This window comes from Artemia sp. Qi Xiang Cuo, chromosome 5 (genome assembly GCF_049724085.1).
Source record: "Artemia sp. Qi Xiang Cuo chromosome 5, ASM4972408v1, whole genome shotgun sequence".
Taxonomy (NCBI): Eukaryota; Metazoa; Arthropoda; class Branchiopoda; order Anostraca; family Artemiidae; genus Artemia; species Artemia sp. Qi Xiang Cuo.
The window spans coordinates 75,199,027-75,225,846 of NC_142798.1; the positions used below are offsets into that span (position 1 = coordinate 75,199,027).

Genomic DNA, 26,820 nt, shown 5'->3' on the forward strand with positions numbered 1-26,820 from the left:
GTGGGTTATTATTTAAAAAAAATGTCAAAAATTTGGAAAGCATACCTAAGGCTTCTTGAAAAGCATCCAGCAAAAACTCAAATTATACAGACAGGTAAAGATATCCTCTTGCTATTTTTTTGCAATCTTAACTATAGCTAACCTAATCCCTTCTTATTATCCTAGTTGGTAGGGTAGGTATTGATTGTTGAAAATATACAGACGTTTTCAGAGGGATTTTTTCTGGTAAGGGGGGGGGGGGGCCCTCCCACGTACCCGCCTTACCCGAGCCCTTTACCAGAAAAAAAATTCCTTTGAAAATGTCTGTATACTTCCCAATAACCAGTACTGTGTGTAAACAATGGGGGAAGTTCATAACTTGTAGCCCTTCCCCCCGGGACTGTGGGGGATCAAGTCATCCTCAAAGACATAATTATCAAATTTTTTGACTATGCTGAAAAAATAGCTATCTCAATATTTTGATCAGCTGACTTTGGGAAAAAAATGAATATGGGAGGGGGCCTAGTTGCCCTCAAATTTTCTTGGCTACTTAAAATAGGCATTATAATTTTTAATTTCTGTTTGAATGATTGCTGTGGCGATATTCTAGGACTACTGACAACCACCCCTGGAAAAAAAAAAACATGCATCCATGATCTTTCTTCTGGCAAAAAAAAAAAATATACAAAATTCCACATTTTTGCAGATGAGACCTTGAAACCTGTACAGTAGGTTTCTCTGATTTGCTGAATCTGATGGTGTTTTCATTAAAATTCTATGACATTTAGGGGTTGTTTCTCCCCTTTTTTCAAAAATAAAGCAATTTTTTCAGTCTTGTAAAGTTTGATTGGGTAAGACTAAACTTGATGAAACTTATAAATTTAAAATCAGCATAGAAATCTGATTCTGTTGATGTTCCAATGGTATCAAGTTTCAGTTTTTTAGAGTTTTGATTACTATTAAGCCAGGTTGCTCCTTACTTACAGTTTAAACTGTTTGAAACTGGATGCTCATAGTGCCAGTTTGTGCCACACATGCTGCGTGTGGCAGGCCGGCAGCGTTGAAGCTCTTTGGTAGTGGCACAGTGATTGGTTGACAGAAATGAATGTCATATTTGGATTCAGGATGAGATTCTGAAGCTAGTGGTAAGTTTTTCCCAAAAAAATGAATAATTCAAACTTTCTAGTATTTCTTAAATAAAATCATTGCTCAACAAGATTTAGTATTTTTCATATCAAATCACCACTCAACAAGATTTAGTATATTTCAGTTCAAATTGCAGCTTTCAGCAAAATTTAGTATTTTTCAAATTGAATTGCCACCATGACATTTCTTTGAAAAAAACAGGAAAATTGAAGTAACTTAAAGAAGCTTAGAAGTAATTTCGAACAGAAATGAGTGTTATATTTAGGCTCAGGATGAAATTCTGATGCTAGTGGTATGTTTTTTTTTTTCATCTATCTGATAAGTCTGTTAATATAAACCTTACCCCTTTAGAGAGGAAGCAGTGGATATAGTTACTTCAAGATACCTTCCCAGGGGATCATTAAGGCTCTGGATCAATTCCCAGGAGTTTTGTTCATATAACTAAACTACTTTCTAAGATAAGTAGAAGCCCTTTATCTAAAAATTTACTGGCAATTTTTTTTCAATGAAAATACCAATAAAAAAAGAAAATATTTTTTTTTAATTTAGGAATGGGTATGAGGCATGTCATTCTGATAACATTCTAGATTAGAGGATTTTTGTTGTCTAGATTAGGGGCTGAAGTGGGCAAGTTAGGTCAATAAAGCTTTCTGAAATGTTTGCAGAGCCTCTACTATGCCACATGAAGGTTTTGAGAAGCATATACCTTCAACTCTTTTCTCTTGAAAAGGTACACCTTTGATAAACCATTCCAAACTTTGTGTTATAAAAAGTAATGCTTTAGAAAAAGATCAACATCACACATAAGGCCCATGGAAAGTGTTTTAGATCTCATAAAATTGCTAAATCTTGATTTATATGATTTGAACAGTCTGGAAATTATATCTAAAATTAAACAAAAAACTATGCTTAAAATCTTACTTAAATCTAACAATTGTTTTCTCTAAGCCTAAAGTTGAAGAAAAGCAGGCTCAAACCCAAATTAATGAAAACTATATTTCTTTCAAGATTTAGTACAGGTGACCATATCCCCAAAAGTTGCAGATTATAGTCACATCTGAAAAGACTTAGCATAATGTGTTTGGTCCCTCTTTGACATGACAAGTATACATTATTTAGGGTGTGCCACAAAAAGATTATTGCTTGATGTTAAAGATAGACACTTATCCACAAAGTGGATATACTAGCCCAAAATATAAAATTTTAATGAAGATGAAAACCACAATCTAGGGCGGAAGGTAATTTTTTCCCCTCCAACCCCCAATAAAAATATCAAAAAAGGTATTTTGCAAATCTTAGAGATAGGAGGACTGGTAATTCTGGTAAAATTCTAGATAAGGGGCTTTTTGCTATCTCATTAAGTAGGGAAGTTAGGTAAATAAAACTTTCAAGAGTGTTTCCAGAGCCTAAATTATGTCATTTAAAAGGAATTTGGAAGTAAATACCTCCACTCCTTCTCCCTCCAAATGCTTGATTAACTGGACCAAGCTATGTGTTTAAAAAAAAAAAAAAAAAAAATCAGAAATGGATTTACTGCATATTAAGGCCAAAGGAAAGTGTTTTGAGCACCATAATACCATTAAATCTGGATTTATAGGGTTTTGAAAATTTGGAGATCTTCGAGTATATTCTTTTACCTAATTTAACTCGAAATATTTCTTTCTTTGGTGAAAATCAACTTGGTTTCAGACCTGGTGTGGGGTGCCAACATGCTCATCATGTCCTTTCTTCTATTCTACTTTCTGATTCTTCTAAGGGTAAAGGTGTATATCTCTGTACACTTGATCTTTCAAAGGCTTTTGATTCTGTTGTTCATAACCAGCTTTTCTTTCCTTTGGCTTTTTCTGGTGTAAATTTTTTGTTATTTACCTTCTACGGTTTTAGTATTCTAATTCTTATCTCCGCCTGAAATCTTCTCCAGAAACAACTATTAAAGTGCTTTGAGGCGTTTGGCAGGGAGGTATTTTATCACCAACCCTGTTCAAAATTTGTATTTCTACTGTTCTGGAAAAGATCTCAGGCACTTATTTTTCCAGTTCTACTGATATTTCTTACATTGCCTATGCTGATGACATTCTGTTGATTAGTCGTACTAAGTCTGCTCTTTCTGCGATGGTTTCCTTAGTTTCTCAGTCTTTCCTAAATATTGGTCTATCCCTGAATGTTGACAAGTGTGAATTCTTATCTTATAATCTGACTTTGTCTACTCCTCTGGTATGTAATGAATTTTCTGTACTTTCTGTCTCTTCCTTTTGATGGCTTGGTATTACTGTTTCTAATTCTCTAGCTCTCTTCCGTAAACAGATTGTTGCTGATTCAGTAAGAAAAATTCAGTTCAGTTATTCAAAATTGTAGCAAACCATGGAAAATATAACAGAAGAGCTCTTGGGCGCTTATACTCGACTTTTTCTGATGATTCTGTGCTTTATTTTTCGGGTGTTCATTCTGTTCTTAAGCTAAAGGATTTAAAAAAGATTAAAGTTACTTATTTCAAATTTTGCAAATTTCTTCTTTCTCTGCCACCATGGACTAGAAATCGGTATCTAGTTAAAAAAATTTATGTTACGGATGTAACTCAAAAGCTCGGTGACCTACACAAAAATCTTTCTGCAGATGCATTTTGTAAATCCGGGCCTGACCACGGTCTTTTACAGTTTTTTTCTTATTTTAATTTAATTGCTAGTGTTTGTTGAGTTCTTTTTTGTTTTTCTTTTTTATTATTATGTACTCCACTTGTACTACTTTTTGTTAGTTGTGGGTAATAAATGATTGATTGATTGAAATCTTCATTATCAAAACCATCTAGATTGAAAGCGGATATACCTTCCAAATCCCTTCTGGATGTTTGATAGCATGAAAGCTAAGGGGAAAGATTTTCCTACCAACCCAGCTGTGATGTAAAATTGACATTTCTTCTCAATGGTGATGGTTGCTTGATGAAAAAATACTACTAATTTTGATGATTAACTTTATTAGGAATACATAGCTATTAGATATTTCAACTATTATGCAAGGGTCCTGAAATATCACAGCCATTTCGTTTCTACCAGATTTCTACTTCTCTTGATGAATAATGAAGAAGACCAGCGTCCAGGCAGCAACTCTTGAATAGACCGAAATCTGATGTAAATTAAAGCTGGGATTTGAGAAAGACTGATCAAAACAAAAATTTTTGTGGTCAACAATGATCGTGGCAGCAGCGTGCCACTGCTGCTATTTTTTGCCCCACCGCTGCTGACCTTCCCTTATTGGCATGGATATATATATATATATATATATATATATCCATGGATATATATATATATATATATATCCATGGATATATATATATATATATATATATATATATATATATATATATATATATATATATATATATATATATATATATATACATGTAAGGCAGCGTCATTCGGCCAGGGGGGGGGGATGGTGCCCCCTCTGCTCTGCCTTATGGGCACCCATATTTCCTACCAAGTGTTGAATTGCAAAATTCATTAGACCAGTACACAGTTTTTTCTGCCAGTTTTGATCCATTCAAAACAATATTTGACAAGGAATGGTCAACAAGCCCTGAATAACAGTCGGGGACTCACCTGACAAGTTAGTACAATATCCTCATCAGCTGGTGATTGCAGGGTCATCAAACTCTAATTGAAAAAAAAATTGAATTGAATTGAAATAGATAAATTAACATCCTTCCTAACTTCCTAGACTATTTGTTCCTCACCCTGGTATCGTAAGGCCTGTGAGAATGTATACTTGTTTCTGATTGGTAGCTTATTTATTGCTAACCAATCACAGTTTAGATATGTATGGTAAGTGGTTTACGTTACTAAATGGGAGTGCAAAACCACTATCAGTTCCATTAGTTTTGAATATTATTAAGCCAAAAGTAAGTTCCATGGTAATTATTTTGTGCTAGAGGAGCTGAATTTTGGAATAAGGGTTAACTAATATTTTTAATGATTATGAATAGTCATTGGACTTATAGACAAGAGTTCTTCAGCGAACATGATTGTAATTGATTTTGCGCCACCTTCCTAGCTGGTTCAAGCTGCTCCACTATGAAAAGTCTATTCCAAATATTTATCAACCAGATAACTCTTCAGGAATCAGAGGACACAACCCACAAATTTTTAAGAAGCATGCCAGAACAAGAATAAATGGCAAATTCTTTTCCTACCAATTGACGAATTGCAAAATTTATTAGATTATTACATAGTTTTTATCTACCAGTGTTGATCCATCCAAAACAGCAGTTGACAAGGAATGGCCTACAAGCCCTGACAAACAGTTGGGGAATCACCTGACAAGTTAGCACACTATCCTTGCCAACTGGTGATTGCAGGGTCACCAAACTCTAAAGGCTAGAGTTCTTTTGCACTTCACTGGAGTTTTGTGGAGTCTCAACCTTGTCTTTGTATTACAAAACTGAAAGAAAGCTTTTGTTAATAGATAAACTAACATATGAGGTAATAGCATCACCAAAAAGGGCTACTGTCTGCTCCAACTCCCTAAAGCCTAGAGTTTTTTTTTATACCATACTGAAAACTTTTTGAGAATTTGTTTTGAAAACTTCTTTAATCGTTACTTTAGAAAAAAGTGTAGGCTGTACTGCTCAGACTTCCAGAAATTATTTTTAATATATAAGTATAGCTGAAACAATCAATTTAGTTTCATTATTCTTATATTTAGGAAATTCTCATCAATATTTTCTTCATTTTAATCCATTCCTTTCAAATGTACTGAAAATCAGTTTAGCAAATCATTTATTGATTGTTCAAAACATTTTTATATAAAACAAAATAGACTGCTTCAAAAATTGGAAATCTGCAGTTTTATGTATGTATCAATTTTCTACAATTTTGATTGAAATAGCTCCAAAAGGAAAAATAGTAAAACAAATGATCCATTTCAAACAGTAAAATCTGATTGAAAGTATTAAATTATCTTTCCTAGGATTTATAGGCATGGTTCAATAACTATGCCTTTGAGGATAAAATGACCCCCACAGCCTTTAATGAAAGGGCTGTAAGTTGCAATTTTTTTAGCAAGGATGGAATTGTCCAGATAGAATTTCACGTGGGATTAAATTTACATGGAGGAGTTTCCTGTGAGGGGAGGGAATTTTTCATGAAGGGGGGGGGGCCTGGTTTACTGGCATCATTTGAAAAACGGTCAGAAATTAAGTTAAAAAAAACAAAAAGTTTTTCAACTGAAAGTAAGGAGCAATATTAAAACTCAAAACAAACAGAAATTATTCCATATATAAAGCGGTTACCCCCCTCCTCAATACCTTGTTATTTATGGTAAAGTTAGATGCGAAGTCAGATTCACATCCTTCATTCTTCCTTTTTTTTTCCTTTCCTGTATTATTACCTGACTAATACCTTGTTCTTTCCTAATTATTACATTGATTTTTTGTTGTTGTTTGTGCTATTGCAGCAACCCACTAGCATTGACCTGGTAAAGAACAAAGTGTCTTGTATGTATCATTTCTTTTTTTTCCAGCTGCTTTATATGGAAGGATGGTTGTAAGGAGAGCTTATAATTAGGTTGGGGGGCTAATTAAATTGAAAGTTTGAGTGCCCCACTTAAGGATTGAAAGTGATTAGAGGGCTTCCAGTCCCACCATGTGCCCTTTTTAATTCTTTTTTTTAGTTCCTCTTAATTATCATTGGAATATTTTCCACCACTCTTATGCGATGTAGGACAGAAGTTCTCTTTAGAAATTTTTACATAGGATACATTATCCAGACATCAATTGAATGTAAATGTCAAAATATCAAAAATTGAAAGCTAGATTCAAACAAACCATAATCTTTTATTTTGTTTGTCTTATGTTATGTTTTATTTTTATTTTGTTATGAAGAATTGATAATATTTTTTCTCTCAATTGTCTTTATAAATGATTAAACCTAATTATTTTATTATTCTCAGTTTCGGACAGTGGCTGTGAAATAAAACTTTAAAAAATGTACAGCCGAATATAGGCCTATCCGGAATAGGTAGTATAAAAAGGTCAGATTTGTAGGAAAAAGTTTGCAAAAAAAGTCTCAAAGTTTAAAAAGAAAATACAAAATTACAAATGGAAAAAGAGCATAGAAAAAAAACCAAAAAGTTGACAAAAAAGTGGAAAGTAAAGAAGAAGTAAGAAATAAAAAGTAAAGAAAAACTACGCGAAATAAAAAATATACAGTAAAGAAAAAGTAAAACTGAAAGAGGCAGCATAATATTTTGCATACGAATTGAGGCTTAGAGATAAAAAGTTTAGAGCTTAGAAATGAGATGGAGAATAATCAACTTCCCATAGATCTGCAAATATAGACACAGGAGCGCACACAATGGCTGAGGCCCAGGCACCATTCACATCCTAAGCTTTCTTTAATTTTTGGGTACTTCTTATTCAAATTGTAAAATAAAATTTGTATTTTTTTTATTTACAAATTCTCAATCTGAAAGTTTCTATCCCTTCAAAAAAAGGTGACCAGAGGACCCTTGTAATTTTTTAAGCCAATGTATTGGAGGGGGCCACAAATAGTGCCCCCCTAAACAAATAGATTATTTGGCAGTTCTGGTATCTATAATATAGGGTTAAGAAAAAAGAAATACGAAATATATATTTTAGCTTAATTCTCAATTCGTTACCCTTCTGTTTATCTTCGTATGTTCCAAGTTATTTCCCACGTTTAGTTGGCATTCACGTTAACTTTTCTTTTTTAGGTATTTTAATGTCAACGGGTGATATCATATCTCAAGTGGGAGTTGAGAAAAGGCCTGTAAAGGAAATTGATTGGAAAAGAAATGGGAAATTTAGTGCATTTGGATTCTTCCTAGCAGTAAGACATAAATATTAGTAAAATTCCTTAGCTCTTTTCTTTTTTTTAAGACTGCCTGTATCTTTTCCGTTATTTATTGTACATTGTTGTTTTTCTAATATCTTAAAATATGTTAGCGTGTTGAAAAAAATAACCAAACTTCTGCACAAAGCAAGGGAGATGAGGTGGGAACTATGCATGTTCTAATGTAATATGCAGTGAGATCTTTCAGACCATAACAGCTTAGTGAAGGCATTGTGAGGTTCTGAATTGTAAAAAAACTACAAAAAGTGAAAAAGATCGCAGAGAGACGATGAAAATACAGAGGATCCCCCCCCCCTCCCCGGCAATACTAATAACGATCTTTTATTAATGGTAATTGTACGGTAAATTATCATTGGGATTGAATCGTCTAGAGGATCTTTCCGTGGAGGAGGAGCCAGATTTCCGTGGAGGAGGAAAACGATAAGAAATTAAATTAAAAAAAAGTCTTTTCTTTTGAAGTACGGACCAACATTAAAACTTAAATAAAACAGAAATTATTATGTATACGAGGGAGTTGCCTCCCCTTCTTAACACCTTGCTCTTTACGCTAAAGTTTGATTTTTTGCCCCAATTCTTTAAGAACTAATCCTGAAACACAAGGATCGTATAATTAGAATAATAAGAAGCTTTTATAAAAGTACTATACACTTGTTAAAACGGTTAAACGTGGCAACACTCGAAGATGTTGTGCTACTCTAAAATCTCCATGAACAAACAAACAAACAAAAGAAACAAAAAACAAACAAACGAAACAAAATAAACAAACAAAAGAAAAATCATTAAAAAATTACTGTTTTTAGGTAGGAATAGATCTAAGACGGTTACAGGGAGCAAAAATGTTTTATTTTGATGTCCTTGGTACATAACGTTTTTTTTTTAACTAATCATTAGAGTTGCTGGGAAGAGTGATTTAATAATTGTAGAACATTTTACAAGTATGTGATAAAAAAATACTATCAAGAGTAATAGCCAAGAAAACACGATCTACCGTTCTTTCATGGTAGAGCGATACAAGAATTATCAGCTTCCAATTATATACATTAATTTATTGTGATTAAACACTATAATTTGCTAAGGGGGATCAAAGGGGTTTTCCCCAATATATCCAAAAGTCTACTTTTAGGCCAAAATATTTCTTATTATAATAGGATTTTACTGTACTTCTTCTCACTAAACTTTGAATTAATGTAGACCCTTGCTTTGGCGGACAGAGCTGTGTACTAGGCCTACTACTAACAATTCACTGCAGTACCATGCCACCTGAAGCCGACACAGCTACGCACGCTCCTCCTCCATCATAATCTATTTATAGTCTCCCTCTTTACGCTCTCCCAACAAGTTCCAATTTTTCTTAAATCCTTCTTTACAACCTTTTCTGACTCAATTCATGGACGTCCTGATTTTTCGTTTGGCCCTAGACAGTTGGCCGAAAAGGACAATATTTTGCAATCTGTCATCCATCATCCTCAGAACGGGTCCAAGGAATCTGGGATAGCAAGTGGAATAGAACCCCATTTTTCGTATAATTTACTGTTTGTAATATGGTCAGTCAGAGGGGTACACAAGGCTCGCAGCAAGCCATATTTTGAAAGCTAAACAAAGATACATTTATTGAAAAAAAGGAAGAAAACTACAACAAAGTTTGCTTCACCTGCAGGCAAAAAAAAAAAAAAAAAAACAAGAAAAAACTTGAAATTCCTTGAAATAAACCCAGTTGTTTAAATTTTTGCTGTGTCCCTGAAAATGGTCAATATTTTTATTATTTACTCTAAAATTTCTTATAATTTCCATATAATTCGCAAATATATGCATTGTTTTAAACTTACGAAATACATTAAAAATTTTAATTTCCGGAATTTATTGGAACTTTGAAATTTATGGGGTAATCTACTTTAAGAAAGACGTCCTTCAGACCGATCTTAAATTCTCGTTGAAGGCGTTTTGGGTATTATGCCACTAAGACGCTACGCAATGCTGCATTTATTTATATATCTCTGAAACTTCTAGTAAAGGAAAAATAGCAAGTTACTGAACCTTTAGACAAACATTTTCTCTCTATGGACTACACAATACCATAGTAAACTTTAATAGGTAGTTAGCAACTCTTGAGAAAACAATATAGTCAGAATTTGTAAGGAATAATTGAGTAACAACTTCAAGTATGTGGTAGAAGACAAATCCCACAACAGGGACTTGTATGGGGGGTCTTGGGGCCCACTCTCCCCCGCCCCAATTATAAATTTTCCAAAATTTTGGGGCACTTTTTATTCGAATTATCAAATAAATCTTTTGTCTGCATTGCCCTCTGGCGTGGTAAATCCTGCGTATATGGCTGTCTCACTACTTGTAGTTTCTCACTATGCAGAGACTCACAATGCATTTACTAAGCTTTGCATTAGAAGTCGTCCTTATATTTAGGTTATTTACAACGAACCTATATTATAAACAACAATATAAATATTTTTAAAGGAAAGTAAAGATCCACGTTAAAAGTTAAAATGACCATAAATATCCAATATATAGATAAACTACTGTTCACATCATCTCCCTTGCTTCAAGCTAAAGTTATGCATAACCTGGTTATTATTGGTACTGCCTAAAATATGCCCCATGCTAGGCATTAAAGACTGTATATGTGGGTTTCTCCTCTGCCACAAGCTCCTTTCTCCCTCCCTATTCAGGAAACAGATTTCAGGGAAAGGGATCCAAGGAATTTTTCAAATTTTATTTTTCAAATCTCCGGTGATAAAGTTGAGTCGGCATAAAGAAAATAAGACAAATAGGAAGAATTTTTGTATAGAAATTCTGACAAATTCCGCAGTGTAAAAATTCCCCATTGAAATATCCCCTCGGAAGCTTCCCTTCCCGTGGAAAATTATCCCCTTGGGAAATACCTCTCAGAAAATTCCCCCCCCCCCCGATAAAAATCTGTATACTTCCCAATAACAAATGCTATACATAAACAATTGGCAAATTTCATGACTAAAAGACCTTTCCCCAAGGACTGTGGGAGATCATATTATCACCAAAGACATAGTTACTGGACTTATTTACTATTCTGAACCAAGTGGCTATCTCAAAATTTTTATCGGACGATTTTGAGGGGAAAAGGGGTTGGGAGGGGGGCTAGTTGCCTTCCAGTATTTTTGGTCACTTAAAAGGCCATTAGAACTTTTAATTGCCATTTGAATGAGCCTTTTCATGATATTCTAGGACTATTAGTTCGACGTGATAACCCCTGGAAAAAAACCCCATGTAAATACGCATCCGTGATTTTTCTTCTGGCAAAAAATACAAAATTCCACATTTTTGCAGATGGGGGCTTGAAACCTCTATAATAGGGTTCTTGGATACGCTGAATCTGATGGTGGGATTTTCTTTAAGATACCTTTACTTTTGGGGGGTGTTCACCCCCCCCTTCTCGAAAATCAGGCAATTTTCTCAGGCTTGTAGCTTTTGATAGGTAGCACTAAGCTTTATAAGTCTCATATATTTGGAATCAGCACACGTAATTTGCTGATTTTTTAAATATCTATTGATATCAATTCCGTTTTTAAGAGTTTCGCTTGCTATTGAACCGCGTCCCCCCTTACTTACAGTTGGTTACCATGAATAGTTTGATCAAGGCCGTACCCAGGATTTTTTTTCGGAGGGGGTTTTACTCAGATATTTTTTTTGGGGGGGGGATTTACACAAAAAAAAACTAAAAAAAAGCATACAAAATTTGTTTATATCAGTTTTTGTTAAGTTTTTACGAGTCAAAAACATTTTCGGGAGGGGTTCAAGCTCCCCTACCCCCCCCCCCTCTGGGCACAGCCTTGGGTTTCATTAACATTTTGAAAGACCTCTAAATCTAGTTCCAAAAGATTTTGTCATAAGCTGTACTAATTTGGATGTACCCTTTTTTTCCAAATTAGTAATAGCTCTTCATTTACAAATTATTATTTATATAGCTATTTATATATATATATATATATATATATATATATATATATATATATATATATATATATATATATATATATTATATATATATATATATATATATATATATATATATATATATATATATATATATATATATATATATATATATATATATATATATATATATATATATATATATATATATATATATATATATATATATATATATATATATATATAAAGGGGCTAATCTCTTGAGAAAAAAATTATTTGATTATTTCCTTTGCTCAGTATAGAGGGGTACAGCTGCAATTGTATTCGAGGGTAGTGCTTTTTCAAAGGGGAGAGAGAGAGAATTAATAATAAAAAACAGGTATTAGCAGCAAAACTAAAATACTCATCACATTATAAAGTGCTTTCTTGAGTTATTTTTAAATTATTGAAATAATCATGTCTCTCTAAGGCCAGTGCTTTTACTTCGTATTGCTGCTGCCAACTCCTATTTCTATTCAATAGAAGTATTCCACAGATATACTCCTTTTTCTATTTGTTGTAATCAATCGATCAATATCTTTATTTTCCAAAAGAACGCTCAAGAGTTCAAAAATAAAGTAAAAAAATGAACAAAAAAGAAAGAATGAAAAGGAAAAAATCTATAAATACAGATAACATACTGTTTCGAATAACATAACATACAAATAATACAGTTAATAACAAACACATTATCACTGAGACATAACAGGATAGAGGCTATTTGACTTGTTCATCTTACACCGAAAGCTAAGTCGACGCTCCTCAGCCGCTAGTAGTGGCTCAGTTAACCCATAAGCGTAGATTAGACGTTTGTTTCTGCCCTATAGGGGTATACACAAGAGAAACTTCGCAAAAAAAACAAACTTTATTTTGATTAAAAAAGTATTGTTTATTAAAACTTGTTATTTATACTTAGTTCAAACGTGATTGGCTCATCTCTAAAGATATTAATGAAAAGGCATAAAAAATTAGATTAATACAACTTTCTGTTTTTTTAAGTTTACTACTATCAATTTATCATTATATTATTATTGTATTATAATGGCATAAAAATATATTTTGTTTACAGCAAAGCACAAATGATACTCTTGTCTTGTTTTATTTATTCTAAAAGTAACGTTTTGTATTCTAAATCTTCTGTCATCATAGCATTCTTCAGCATGCTCATTTTACTATTTAACCGGCGTTCACAGGTGTGACTTGCAGGACTCATATGTCTAGACACCTGTATGTCTTGTAACTAATGTCCAGACAATTCTTGTTTACCTATTGAATTCGGTGCTTGACTGCAACAAGTTACAGTTAAGCATCCAGTTCAAGAGTTAAAGCTCAGTGTCTATGACTTTAAATCTGACCAATCAGGAAGCTGCTTTTCTCACTAAATTTATGATTTGCACTTAAAAGTGGTGCTTACATGTGTGTCTGGCTGGACTTTGACTCTTCAACAAGGGCAGGATCAGACGTACAAGTTCAGGCATGGAGGTCTTGCTGGACCTGCGTATTTACGTCACTTTAGTTATCTTTCTGTTTTTCAGGGTCCCGCTGTTAGGGCTTGGTACAATGCGTTAGACAAAATCTTTGGACCTCTAGCAAAGAGAGCAGCTCTCAAGAAAATGGCGGCAGATCAGCTTTTCTTTGCACCATCTTTCCTAACTATTTTTGTGAGCTATATGGCTTTAACCCAAGGAGGTGGGAAGCAGGAAATTATTCAGAAGTTAAAGAAGGAGTATCTTCAAATTTTAACGACCAACTATAAGGTAAACCACTAGGTAGTACAGCAAGTCCATATCCAGGAGGTACCGGGTTCGACCCCCCCCCCTCCCCCGCAAAAAAAATTTGCCCAACTCGTAAAAATGTAACGAAAATGCATATAAGCCAATTTTCTATCAGTTTTTTAAAGTTTTTTTTTGTACCCAATCAAAGCTATTGATCTGTACTTTTAACCTAAAGCACTTTACCCGTTTAAGACGATTCTAGGGCTTTTACCCTAGTTCAAATTTTTGCGAAATATCAGGTCTTTTGAATAGTTAATTACCAATAACTACTGCCGAATTGTTTTTTCAGACCTCAGGGTGAATGAACCCTAGACTGGGCCACCAGAACATGCTTAAAGTCAGCTAGCCTGGTTTTCTTGCCAAAATCGTCCACAACCAGACTAGACCTACTTTGTGCAGACCACTGTAGATGAATTTAACCAGTACGGTCATAATCAAAAATATTTGTTTACTACAGTCTTAGTACGTATAATAGTTCCTTCCAGTTTCTCTCCTATCAACGACTCAGTGTATATATCTCAGTCATTGAATGATGTAGATTTCTTTAATTCAATGAATGTAAAAGCAGAAAAAATTGAGTTAATCTGACGATATGATTCGCTACTATCCTATTTCATAGGTATGACTTAACTGAGGACTCTACCCTGTATTTGTAAAAGGGGGTTTGGATTAAATTTTAGCAAATACGGATATTTCTAGTGCTAACTTCTAATCAACACCACAGCAGACAGGGACGTCGTTTGGGAGTGGCAAGGGGAGGCAATTGCCCCCCCCCCCAATAATGTGGAGAAAAAATATAATACATCCCATGCCCTTTGACTATCCAGATATGGACCCCTCTTGCCACTAAAGGACATGAAAAGAACTGTATTTGAATTACAAGAAGAATATAAAGTAATGCTTGTTATTGTTATTATTGTAAATATTCTGCCACGAACTTGCAAATTACTTAAAACTTCTCATCAGAAAGCATTTTTTATGGCTCATTAAGTGTCACTCTCACGATTCTCTTCATTATCTTTCCCGCTTTGGGTTACATGCAAGTTTGGTATAAAACTTGGAATGTTTCAGATTTGTTTTAAGATTATTTAAAATCATTTAAACATTCTAAACACCAAGTTTATTGTCAGTTGCTAATCAAAATTTTTTTTGTCTGGGGCTTGTTTGGAGGCAGAGGGAGGGGGTATGGCCCCTCACTAGATCCACCAATGGCCTTGCTTGTATAATTTTCTGTAGCTTAATTATTAAGCTTTAACATGACATAGCAAAAGACTTTTTTCAGCTGCCAAAACAAATGATTTTAGTCATGCGCATTTCAAGGACTTTCTTTTTTAGAGAAAGGGGGGGGGGAGTGAGTTATTTTCTTTTTTTTTCTTTGATTCTTTACATTCAGTTCTCGTTTTAGCTGTCTTGGGATAATTAGCTTCGCTTTCTAAGAAAATTATCCTCGCTTAGGCTTTAAATGGTAGCTAACAAAATTTTGAAATGCCCCTTTCTGCTTTTGAATATCTTTGTCTTATCCGCCTTTAGAGCTAGGACAGTTATTTGGCATTTCACCATTATTTGGCCTGCATTTATCCAACCTTACAGCTTTTTCGCTAGGTATTATTTCGTTTCTTCAAGTCTGTATCTCCATTTTCCTCAAACATTACAGAAATTTTCGTTGGGAACCGGGACTAATCCATCGAATTTGGCTTGAGTGCAAAGACCAGAACTGGGAAGCTGGCTGCAAGGTCTTCCGTATAACAATTTGTACGATATTTTTTGCGTACACGTGCATATATTGAAGTGAAATTTAAGAATCGTGAAATCAAGAGAAATCCCTATCAAGGAAAATAAACTAGCAAGTAATTATTTTAGTTTTATTAGTTTAAATATTTGATTATCTTCTTTTTTTGAACAGAGGCTAAAATTTTTAAAACTTGTATTTGATTATCTCCTTATTGAGCTTCTCAGTATTACAGACAATAAAAGTCAAACCAATATCAATAAACATATGTGAAAAACGAAGCGACTAAATTTAATTTAGCTGCGAGTCTGCATTCATGCCGACCACATAATTTCGCTTTGAGAAAAAAAAATGATAAAACTATGGAACTGAAATATCAATGCGAAGCGCCAAATATCCTAATCAAATGTCATCACGTTATGGCATTGTTCAAATAAAACTTATTTTTACCTGGATTTTTCTTACAAATTCATTCTTTGTTTTTCTTTTCATTCTCAAACCACTGTTATCTTTATCTTTTGCATTATTACAGCCATACCAATTATGTTTCTTTTTTATCTCTTCAATGTATTGCATTCTTCCTTACCCCCTAGACGCTCGATTCGTCTTATTTCTTTTCCTGTTCTCTAGGCTGCGAATACCGATGCCACACGCGTGCCTACCCGTGAAAATATCTAGTGTCGCTTATGTTTCTTATTGTTTATATATTCTCCAGAGCAGCTGCATCTCGGTCCGGCTTCGTCTAATGGTTGAGATTCAAGATTTGATCGTACTGTTTATATCTCTCTCACTGTTTCCACTTCTCCCGATTTTTCGGGAGATCTACCGAATTTCTAATCAATCTCCCGACAAAAAAAGAAGATACTGAATTTCCCGAAAATCTCCAGAAAACTTTATTCCCGGAACATTCTACTTTGTGGTCATTCTTTTTTTTTTACCTGGCCGTTGCTTGTGGTCTTTTAAGGATTTTTCTTAACGTCCCAGGCAATTGAGGCACCGCGATTTGAATTTATTGGCATAGGTATGAACATTGCCCATTATCCATTCCACTGTGGTTGCATTGATTTTCTGTTTTTGATCTTTTAAGCACCTTCAAGGTTTGTAATTAACTAATTATTTTCAATTCATAAACTAACAACAGGTGTTGGCTTGCACCAAGAAGATAGGAACTAGCACTATGGGGTTCCAGCTGATTCAGTAGGTTCAAAATGATCCAAAGTTACTACAAATTTAAATAAATATGACAAAAATTAGACTTTGTCTGCAGTTGCTCTGTAGAACTGAAGGGGTTTGCCTCAAATGATCCAATACAAGAAAGAGACGAAAATTGCAGCATTTTGAAAGCAATTTACCATTTTTGCTGGTTGACAAAATAGTTCCATTCCTGAAAAATATGCCGCTTAAAAATATTACTGATGAATTAAGATTGTGTAAGCAGAAAGTGACAAACATAGTCCACCAGGGCCTGTCAGTGTACTATAAAACAAAATTGCGAAGAAAGGATGAAAACGAGCAAAATTAGTGGTCGAAAAGTACCCTTGACAAAAGAATGGCGGGAACATTTCAATATTGCCAATGATTAAAACAGTGACTCTGACAGCCGTGGATTACTGGAAATCGGCTTTGAGTGCGAGAGACCTCCGTGGAAACCAAACGTAGCAAAGTTTGTACAATACTTGTGTTCCTTGCTGTTTTCGGACGTAGCTTCAGAAAGACTGTTCAGCTTACTCAAGAAGTAAAGACAGACAGAATGAATCATTTGGTAACAGTAACTTTGGCTTCCAAAATTGAGACGAAACTTGAAATGAAACGAGACGGAGTTACAGCAGACACACTGACGGTTGACCAGCCCCTCAGAAAGAGGCTAAAAGGAGTAGTAGCGTATGTCAGCACAGCCGAGTTACTGCATGATCAGAGGAGGCTGCTCACATAAAAAGCCATGCGATAGACACAGATTATGAATGTAATGCGGTATATGTATCTGAAAGTTTTGCTATTCTTTATACTTTTTTTTTCAGTCATATCGATACTAATGAGCTACGACTTTGCGTTTTCTCTTTATCATTTGTGAATACCTCTGGGGATGGTGGTAAAAAAGATTATGCAGTCAACTCAGACTGAATAGTCAAAGGCCTAGTGTCTCTAATTCATCCAGATTTCTGTCCCAGTCCTGAACTTAGTGGACTGTCGTGTGGAATCTGGAAGGGCGAAAAAAAGTAGGGGTAGATGAAGAAAAATGTCTTAATTAAACAGCTTTAGAGTCTGAATGAAATATAACTGTACTTAGTTTCAAAATTAAATACGTTTCAAGACTCTAGCTGCTTCCTTTTGTCATTTTTTACAACGTTGATCGACAACTTTTCTTTCCGGAATCGCAGCTGGCTTCAGTAAATCTGCACTCCAAACATTTAGAACGTGGTAATTAATACTCAAATCGCTCGAACACCTCCAAAAACTCAATACAAAATACAAAAAAAAATGAAAATTCTACTAAATCCTGAGATCCATCTCCCGATTTTCTCCCGAATCGTGAGAGCCGTCTCCCGATTTTCTCCCAAAAATTGTCAATATTTTACAGATTGTTTGAAAAGATAAGTGGAAACACTGATCTCTCTACACTACAGTGATGCAGACCGAGTTTTGGTATATATAAAAAAAAAAAATCTCGGAAACAATAGAATTTAAATTGATCATTGCTTACTTAGATATTTTAGCCTTTAATTAAATAAAAATACATATTAATGACCTCACTTTTTTAATTCTCTTAAGTTTTCTGATTCTTTTGTGAGAATGCAGGGGTGGATCTGGAATTTTTTTTTTAGGGGGGAAGGTGCATAATAGGTTACTTCGATAAACTTGCAAACAAAGAAATACCTTCAATTTAAAGGGAACCTCGACATTTATGCGTCGTAGGTAGATAGTGGAAATAGTCGTAAATTTAATCTAAAATCTGGTGAGGGTTAAAGTTCTAATAAATCTGTTAAAATCAAAATCATATAAAAACATTCATACAAAAAAAAGTAAGTTATAAAAACCACCCCGTCATAAAAAAAGCTGTCCACCATCTATAAAAAAATATGATATTTAATATTTTCTGCATAATTTTTCGCCTTTGCACTTCTGACCACTATAGTGAGTGAGTTAAGTTTTGTATTGTCAAAAAGAAATTGGTCTTGAACCATCTTTTGAGGTCATGCATTTTTTGTGACTATTTGTATAGGTCAAACCATTTAGCATGCCGCCTAACTGAATGACATGACTTAGTAATTATGATAGGAATGAAGAGTAGGAAATGAGGATGAAGATACAATTTGTATATTCGTAAAAGATGTTTTAAACATTAAATACTGGTTCGTTTTGGGGTGTAACAAGAAAAATAGAACAAAGGGATAGAAATACATATAAGACATTTAAAACAAGGGTTTTAACTATAGGCAATAAGGCATTCTAATCACTATTTCTTTTTAAAAATAGTGTTTTAATAAACAGTGTCAACGTTGACGAAATCTCAAAAATTTACTAATCAAAATTTTACTTTTCATAACAAAGTAGCTTATCTTTCACTTTTTAAAGTTCGATATATTTTACAATTATAGAATTCACAATTTTATAATAAAAAATCTATTTCTTTGTGTCTACTCCCGCCATATCTATTTATTACACGGTCGATGTCTACCTCAATATTTTCGGTGAACGTTTATAATGGCTAGTCCTGTCAATCTAGAGTCCTGTCAGCTTAGAGCTCTACAATCCTTAGAGTTTCTACAATCCAGGTATGGGGTACTTGTAGTCTCGCATTGTAGTGGTCGATATTCTTATTCTTCACATTAAACTGCAAAAGTACCATATGTTAACTTTAACGAATTTTAGTAAAGAATTTGCTTTCATATGACATTTAAAAGAGTAGAAAAAAAAAAAAATTCAATGAACTAGGATTTTGGAGAAAACAGCAAATTAAGCTAATTGTGAAGAACTTGTTTTATAATTTGTACTTATCTTGCCAAACAGCTTTGATTATAAAACTACTATCAGATGTTTATATTAATGTTCACTTTTTTCTCGTTATTTCCTTTTTTGATCGTTGTCTTAGCATTTGTCTTCTACTTTAATTATTATTAAATTTACTTTTATTTATTTACTTATATTATTACTTTATACAACAATATTGCATTTACTTTTGATTTGATCTACCTCAGTATTTCGGTGAACATTTATAATGGCTAGTCCTGTCATTTCGAGTCCTGTCAGCTTAGAGCTCTTTTAGTATTTCATCTTCTATTCATCCTTAAATATTTGAATAAAGACCAAGATCGTCAGAAAAATGTGAACTCTAATAAAGATGCATGTATGCATGGGCGTAGGCAGCATATTGTCTAGGGGGGGCAGTTGATAGTGTGATGGAGTTTTATCAACTGCTTTTTCCAAACCAACTGCTTTTTCCAAACCATCTGCTTTTTCAGCCATATCTAATGTAAATTTGAAGGTCTAGGGGGGCAGCTGCCCCTGCCCCCCCCTCCTTACGCCCATGCATGTATGTATGTGTTTCAGACTAAGTATATGAGTCGAATACTCCTTAAAAACAAATAATTATGTGTTTGTTATTTTTGTATTTGATAGGTATAGATTAATAGTATGAGTTCTCAGGGTTCAGGGTTTCAAGCTGAGGTAGGTTTCTAATTATTTTTTTTTAATCTAGAAATTTTCAGATTTTCAATTCAAACGTTTAAATCTTGATATTTCTGGCGAGCACAAAAATAAAAATTTGAAATTCGGCTCAGATTTAGAATTAAGAAAGAGAATTGTCCTGTAAAAATTTTGATTTATAAACCACTAGTCGTGGAAATGTGATTGGATGGCATTTATCAAAATAAACATAAGAATTCTCAGTGGTATATATATAGCAGTTTCTACAATTTTATGGACAAATATATGTAACCCCTATATAAAAACATAACTATATTTTGCGACTAGTTGGTATTGAACGGTGAGGCATTCGGGAAGTAATATTGCAGTTGTATTCCGTTTCGGTGGTTAACTCGAGTGGTGTGAATTTCCACTTTTTTCAACATTTCATTAGTAAATGCCTGAAAACAAAATCGATGCCACTGATTCATTCCACACATTCCACTGATTCAAACTGAGAATTCAGAGACCAATCTATATCGCCTAGATAAAAAAAATAAACACATAATTATTTACCTTCTTTTATAAACAAGTTTTCCAAAATCTATTTTTCTGAAATGATTAATCCGACCTTTGAAGGAGTATTTCGACTCATATACTTAGTTTTAAGTGTATACTTCTACGAACCTTTATTAAAGTTAAGATATTCCTAAAGATTTTAGCCTCTATTTTAATGTTTTAGGATGAACAGTGGAGGCAATGAGTCGTATAATGCAGAGCTTAAATTAGATGAAAATAGGCAGTAAAGTGGCCACCATTTGCTCACCAAAATCAAAAACAAAAATTAATAATAAGTAATGCTCTCGATTTTTCCGCCTCTGTGCCTTGGCAAAACTCGAAAACATCTTTTACAGTAAATTAATTAAAAAATTTTTTTTTTCACAAAATAAGTTTTTCAAAGCAAAGTGAAGAACTCCATTAAACCAAAAATGAGCAAAAATCAAATCAAATAATCTACCATGCGTGAAACTATTACAAATCAGCATCGATAAATAAATGAAACCCAAAACGAGCAGAAATTACAATAAATAACGGAGTCAAACTCAAAACTAGCAGAAAGTAACATGAGTTGGGCTCAAAACCCCTAAGCCTTCCCAAGGCCAGAACATAATTTGCACTTTACTGACAAAATATAAATGTTTTTACTTTTATAACTTTAATAAATCAAATAATATTAACATTTTGATTACTAAATATCAGTATATGTATATTAAACTGAAAATGCACATTCATTTGTATTTTTTCAGTAAAGTGCAAATTATATTCTGGCCTTTGGAAGGCTTAGGGGTTTTGAGCCCAACTCATGTTAATTTCTGCTCGATTTGAGTTTTGAGTCACTCGTTTGAGTCACTTTCAACTATCTAATCAAATGAGCCCTTTTGAAGTTTCTACGACAATGCTTTCAATAAAAACCTTATATGCCCCCAGGGCTAACTTATGACTCTTGCCCTGAGAGCTGGGTGGGGGGGGGGTGTCATCCTCAAAGACCTAATTGCCATAACTTTCTACTACGTTGAACAAAATGGCTATCTGAAAATTTTGATTGAATGTGTTTTGGGGAATGGTGGGCGTTAGAGGGGGGTTAGCTACCCTCCAATCACTTTCCACTATTAAATAGGGCACTAGCCCTCTCAATTTCCAGTTGAATGAGCCCCTTTTGAAGTTTTTACGGCAACACTACCTATAAAAACCTTATATATATCGGAGGCATAACTTACAACTTTTGTCGCGAGTTCTCTGGGGGGTTTGTCATCCTTAAATACGTACTTTCAAAAATTACAGTTACAGTGAAAAAAATGGCTGTTTCAAAACTTTGATTGAATGTGTTTGGGAAAATGGTGGGCGTGAGAGGGGGTTAATTACTCTCCACTCTCTTTCGACTATTAAAAAAGGCACTAGCTCTTTCAATTTCCATTCAAATGATCCCTTTTTGAAATTTCTACAACAACTTTCTATATAAACCTTACATGCCCCCAGGGCATAGCTTACAACCCTTGCACTAAGTGCTCTGAGGGGGGTTATCATCCTAAATGACCTAATTTCAAGAACTTTCAACTACGCTGAACAAAATGGATATTTCAAAATTTTGATTGGATGTGTTTGGGGAAATGGTGGGCGTGAGAAGGGGTTTAGTTGCCCTTCAATCATTTTCGACTATTAAAAAGGGCACTAGCTCGTTCAATTTCCAATTGAATGAGCCCTTTTTGAAGTTTCTACAACATCGCTTTCTATAAAAACATTATATGCCCCCAGGGCATAACTTACAACCCTTGCCCTGAGGGCTGTGGGGGGAGGGGTTTTTATCCTTATAGACCTAATTTCCAGAACTTTCAACTACGTTGAATAAAATGGCTATCTAAAAATTTTGATTGGATGTGTTTGGGGATAAGGTGGGCGTGAGAGGGGGGTTAGTTGCCCTCACATCAATTTCGACTATTAAGAAAGGGCACTAGCCCTTTGAATTTCCAATCGAATAAGCACTTTCAAGTTTCTACGACAAAGCTTTCAATAAAAACATTATATGCCCCAAGGGCATAACTTACAACCCTTACCCTGAGGGCTGTGGGGGAAGTGTCATCCTCTTAGATATAATTTCCAGACACTTAATTACTTTGAACAAAATGGCTATCTCAAAATTTTGATTGGATGTGTTTGGGGAAAAGGTGGGCGTGAGAGGGGGTTAGTTACCCTCTAATCACTTTCGACTATTAAAAAGGGTACTAGCCCTTTGAATTTCCAATTGAACAAGCCTTTTTTGAAGTTTCTACGACAACGCTTTCTATAAAAAAAAACTTATATGCCCCAGGGCATAGCTTACAACCCTTGCCTTGAGGGCTGTGAGGGAGTGTCCTCCTCAAAAACATAATTTCTATCTGGAAATCAACTATTCTGAACAAAATGGCTAATTCAAAATTTTGATTGGATAGGTTTGGTGAAATGGTGGGCGTGGAAGGGCTGTTAGTTGCCTTCCAATCACTTTCGACTATTAAAAAGGGCACTGGCCACTCCAATGTTCAATTGAATGAAGCCTTTTCGAAGTTTTTTTGACAACTCTTCGATACGAAGTACCCTTGTCTGGAAAAAAAAATAATACATTGTGCCAACATCATTCTTTATTTATGCAGTGCTACTGCGCTGCCTATGATTAACAGGAATGACATGTTGCTAAATTGTATAGCCGATAAGTTTGATGATCTTCCAAATGCCATTCTGTAGTGTAAGTCATCTAACGTAAGATTTTAGTGACAATAATCCATCAATCAGAAATAATTTTACATTCTGAGGGATCTTAAGCAGATCAGTGTGATAAACCTACCTAGCTAATGTAAAACTATTGTGGAAACTGCAGTGAAGTTCTCGGGATCTAAGCTTACTTAAAAATCTGCAATTTATGTAGTGTTTCTGACAAAGGGTCAATTTTATTTTTATTTTCTAGCCTAAAAATCAAAAGTCGAAGGTGTTTCTGAGTGTATACAAAACAGGTCCTTTTAAAATCAGCCTTATCGCCAGTTACTGATTAGGAATCGTTGATTATCGGTAGTTTCGGAATATTAGTGATTGCCACTAAGTGGTTTAATGGAACGTATGCAAGGGGAGGGGCTTGGGCCTTGGACCCCGCCCAAAATCCTAAATTTCCCTGGATTTCTGGGCAGTTTTTCTTCGAATCATTAGATAGAACTAGCTTATTTATTGTTCGCCCCCAGAATAGAAAGTGCTGCATACGCGCCTGTAATGGCTTATCTTTCTTGTGCTTTAGCTAACTATTATCATTTAGCGTTAAAATCATCTGCTACCATTTGGTACATGACCGGGTGTGTACGGGGATAATCTTAGTGGCACATGCGCCTTCAGAAGGTTGAAAGTTGCCCTGATTACAGCGTCAGAGGGGCAAAATACTAATGGGGGCCCAAGTATCGTTGGTGCCCCACGTAAACATTAATTTTGTGTCCGCCCCTGGTGCTAATAAAAAATGATTCTATTTTAATTTTTTTTTTGTTTTTGATTAATAAAGGCACTAGAATTTTTATTTTCTGTTCAAATAAGACCTCTCGTGAAATTCTAGGACCTCTCGGTCGATACGATCACCCCTGGTAAAAAAAAGGCAAACAAATAAACACGCATCTGTGATCTTTCTTCTGGCAAAAATACAAAATTCCACATTTTTGCAGATAGGAGCTTGAAACCTCTACAGTAAGTAGAGATACGCTTCTCAGATACGCTGAATCTGATGGTGCGATTTTCATTAAGATTCTATGACTTTTAGGGGGTGTCTTATCCTTTTTTTCAAAATAAGGCAAATTTTCTCAGGCTCGTAACTTTTGATGGATATGAGTAAACTTGATGAAAATTATATCTTTAAAATCAGCATAAAATCCAATTCTTTTGATGTATCTATTGATTTTTAAATTCCGTTTTTAGAGTTTCGGTTACTATTGAGACGAGTCGGTCTTACTTATAGTTCGTTACCTCGAACTGTTTGATTATAAAACAAATTAATGATTTTGTTATTTTTTTCAGATTTGGCCAGCCGTTCAATTGGTAAACTTCTATTTCGTTCCCCTTCAATTGCGGATCCTCGTCGTACAAGTTATCTCCCTTTTCTGGAACACGTACCTCGCTTTTGTTTCCAATAAGGACTAATATTGTTGCACTCTTTAGAAGAATGTTTAGGTTTTTATTTTTAGTTTTTGGCACATTTTTTTGACTTTTGATATGTTTTATGTTGGCTCTCTAATTTTTTCAAGCTGTCACGCCACAATCGAGTATTGATAAAAATATTTTATTTAATTAATAAAGATAATTCCATTGTATTTTAATATAGAGCCTTGACAATCTGGGTCTGTCACTTTTTTTTTCATTTGTATCAACACTTGACGCGGCTTCCCTTTTTGGCTTAGTTGAAAATTTTAAGAAATAATAAAAAATGGCATGGGTCGTAAAGCTATGTTACCGTTTTGGATATATCTCCATCAAGCATAGACAGGCTTCAGAACAGGATTTTTTAACTTTGGGTTTCTAGTTTTTATATATTTTTTTTTTACTTTAAGTGATGACGCTTATAAAAATGGCAAAACCATACAAATTAGTTTTTTCACAGTGAAGTTTATGTTGTTTTCTGGGTTATTTTATTTTGGCTTTTTTCTTAAAAAAAAAACCTTTTCTGCACCAGTTTTTCATTATATTCATTTCAAAGAATATTCATTTCAAAGCTACAGAATATTCTACAAAGCTACAAAGCTACGAATATTCATTTCAATATTCATTTCAAATTCATTTCATTACCAAAAATCTCCAAAAATGCTTAGCCTCCTCCAAAATATGTTCTTACATACGAAGGTAAATCCAAACCACGTTTTAATTACTACCGTTTAATTACTACTACACGTTTGATTACTAACGTATAACATATCACATATCAATAACATTGATATGTTATGACATATAACATATCAATTTCTTTGGCAACGTGATTTGTTTACAAAGAGGAAGGAGCCTACAATAGTGAACATGTTTTGAAAGAACAAACAACAATTTTTAGATTTTACTAGAGTCAATGAGGCGGATGAAGGATGACAGATTGCAAAAGATTGTCCTTATCAGCCGACCGTCTAGGATTAAATGAAAAGTAGGTCGTCCACGAGTGGGGTGGAAGGATGTCGTAAGGAAAGAATTAAGGGAAATAGGAACTTCTTGAGAGGGTGTAAAGAGGGTACAAGAGAGGCTTTGAATAGATTGGGACTGAGGAGGAGCGTGCGTAGCTGTGTAGTTATCAGGCGGCTTGATACTGCAGTGGGTTGTTAGTAGTAGTAATGATAGTAGTATATCACATTTCAAATACTTACCTAATACCTCAAAATGTTTAATCCCCCTCTCACCTAACTTTAACCGGAAATGAAAAAAAGGTATGTCATTCGTAAAATTTTGAGGTATTAAAATTTTCCCTTTAACTGCCATTTTCAGTAGACTGAGCTAATCAGGGGTGAGCCGAATCTTCATATGATTTGTAACCAACATTAAAAAACAACTATTTAGGAAAATGTTTTAACAAAATTACAAATGATCAAAATCGGGTAAATACAACTTAGTCAATTTGTGAAAAAGGTTGTCTGTTTGTGCCAACGAGGGATATAATTTGTCTTAGATTATCCTATTTGTTATTTATTAAGGACCAACACAAGGGATAGTTGGCAATATTTGGCAATTGGTGTATTAGTGCCTACCGCCGAATATAAAATATCTTAGATTTTCCTGTTTGGTTTTTATTTAAGGACCAATTCTTGGCAATACTTGGCAATTAGGAAATTAGCACCAACCAAAGAATATAAATTGTCTTAGAATCTCAATGGGTTCTGCAAGGGGTAATGCAAGGGGTTCTTAACAGCATTGGTGCCAACCATGTGATATAACTTGTTTAATATTTTCCTGTTTATTTTTGTTAAGGACCAATCCTTGGTAACACAATGGGGGCTTGAGATTGTAATGGGGATTGTATAGAAGATTTCTCTTGTCTAACAGTAATATATGTCAAAAGCTTTAAAGCTTGTTTTATTGGTTTTAAAATTATTCCATTTAAATATCTTTAAAGTATATTTCTGTGATATAGTCCATTTCTGGTTTTTCCTGATATTTTATTCCTGATCTGATCATTATTTCTGATCTAATTTGGCATTCATTCGTTCCC

At 34.2% G+C, this 26,820-nt stretch overlaps 1 protein-coding gene across 1 annotated transcript; it reads left to right on the forward strand.

Moving 5' to 3' along the window:
- LOC148952523 (mitochondrial inner membrane protein Mpv17-like) lies at positions 1-25,843 on the forward strand. The gene is made up of 4 exons (XM_089089940.1): positions 1-94; positions 7,852-7,967; positions 13,487-13,708; positions 24,657-25,843. Exons 1-4 carry the CDS (start codon positions 22-24, stop codon positions 24,777-24,779), a joined length of 534 nt encoding a protein of 177 aa, XP_088946066.1. The 5' UTR covers positions 1-21; the 3' UTR covers positions 24,780-25,843.
- Positions 25,844-26,820: the final 977 nt, after the last annotated feature.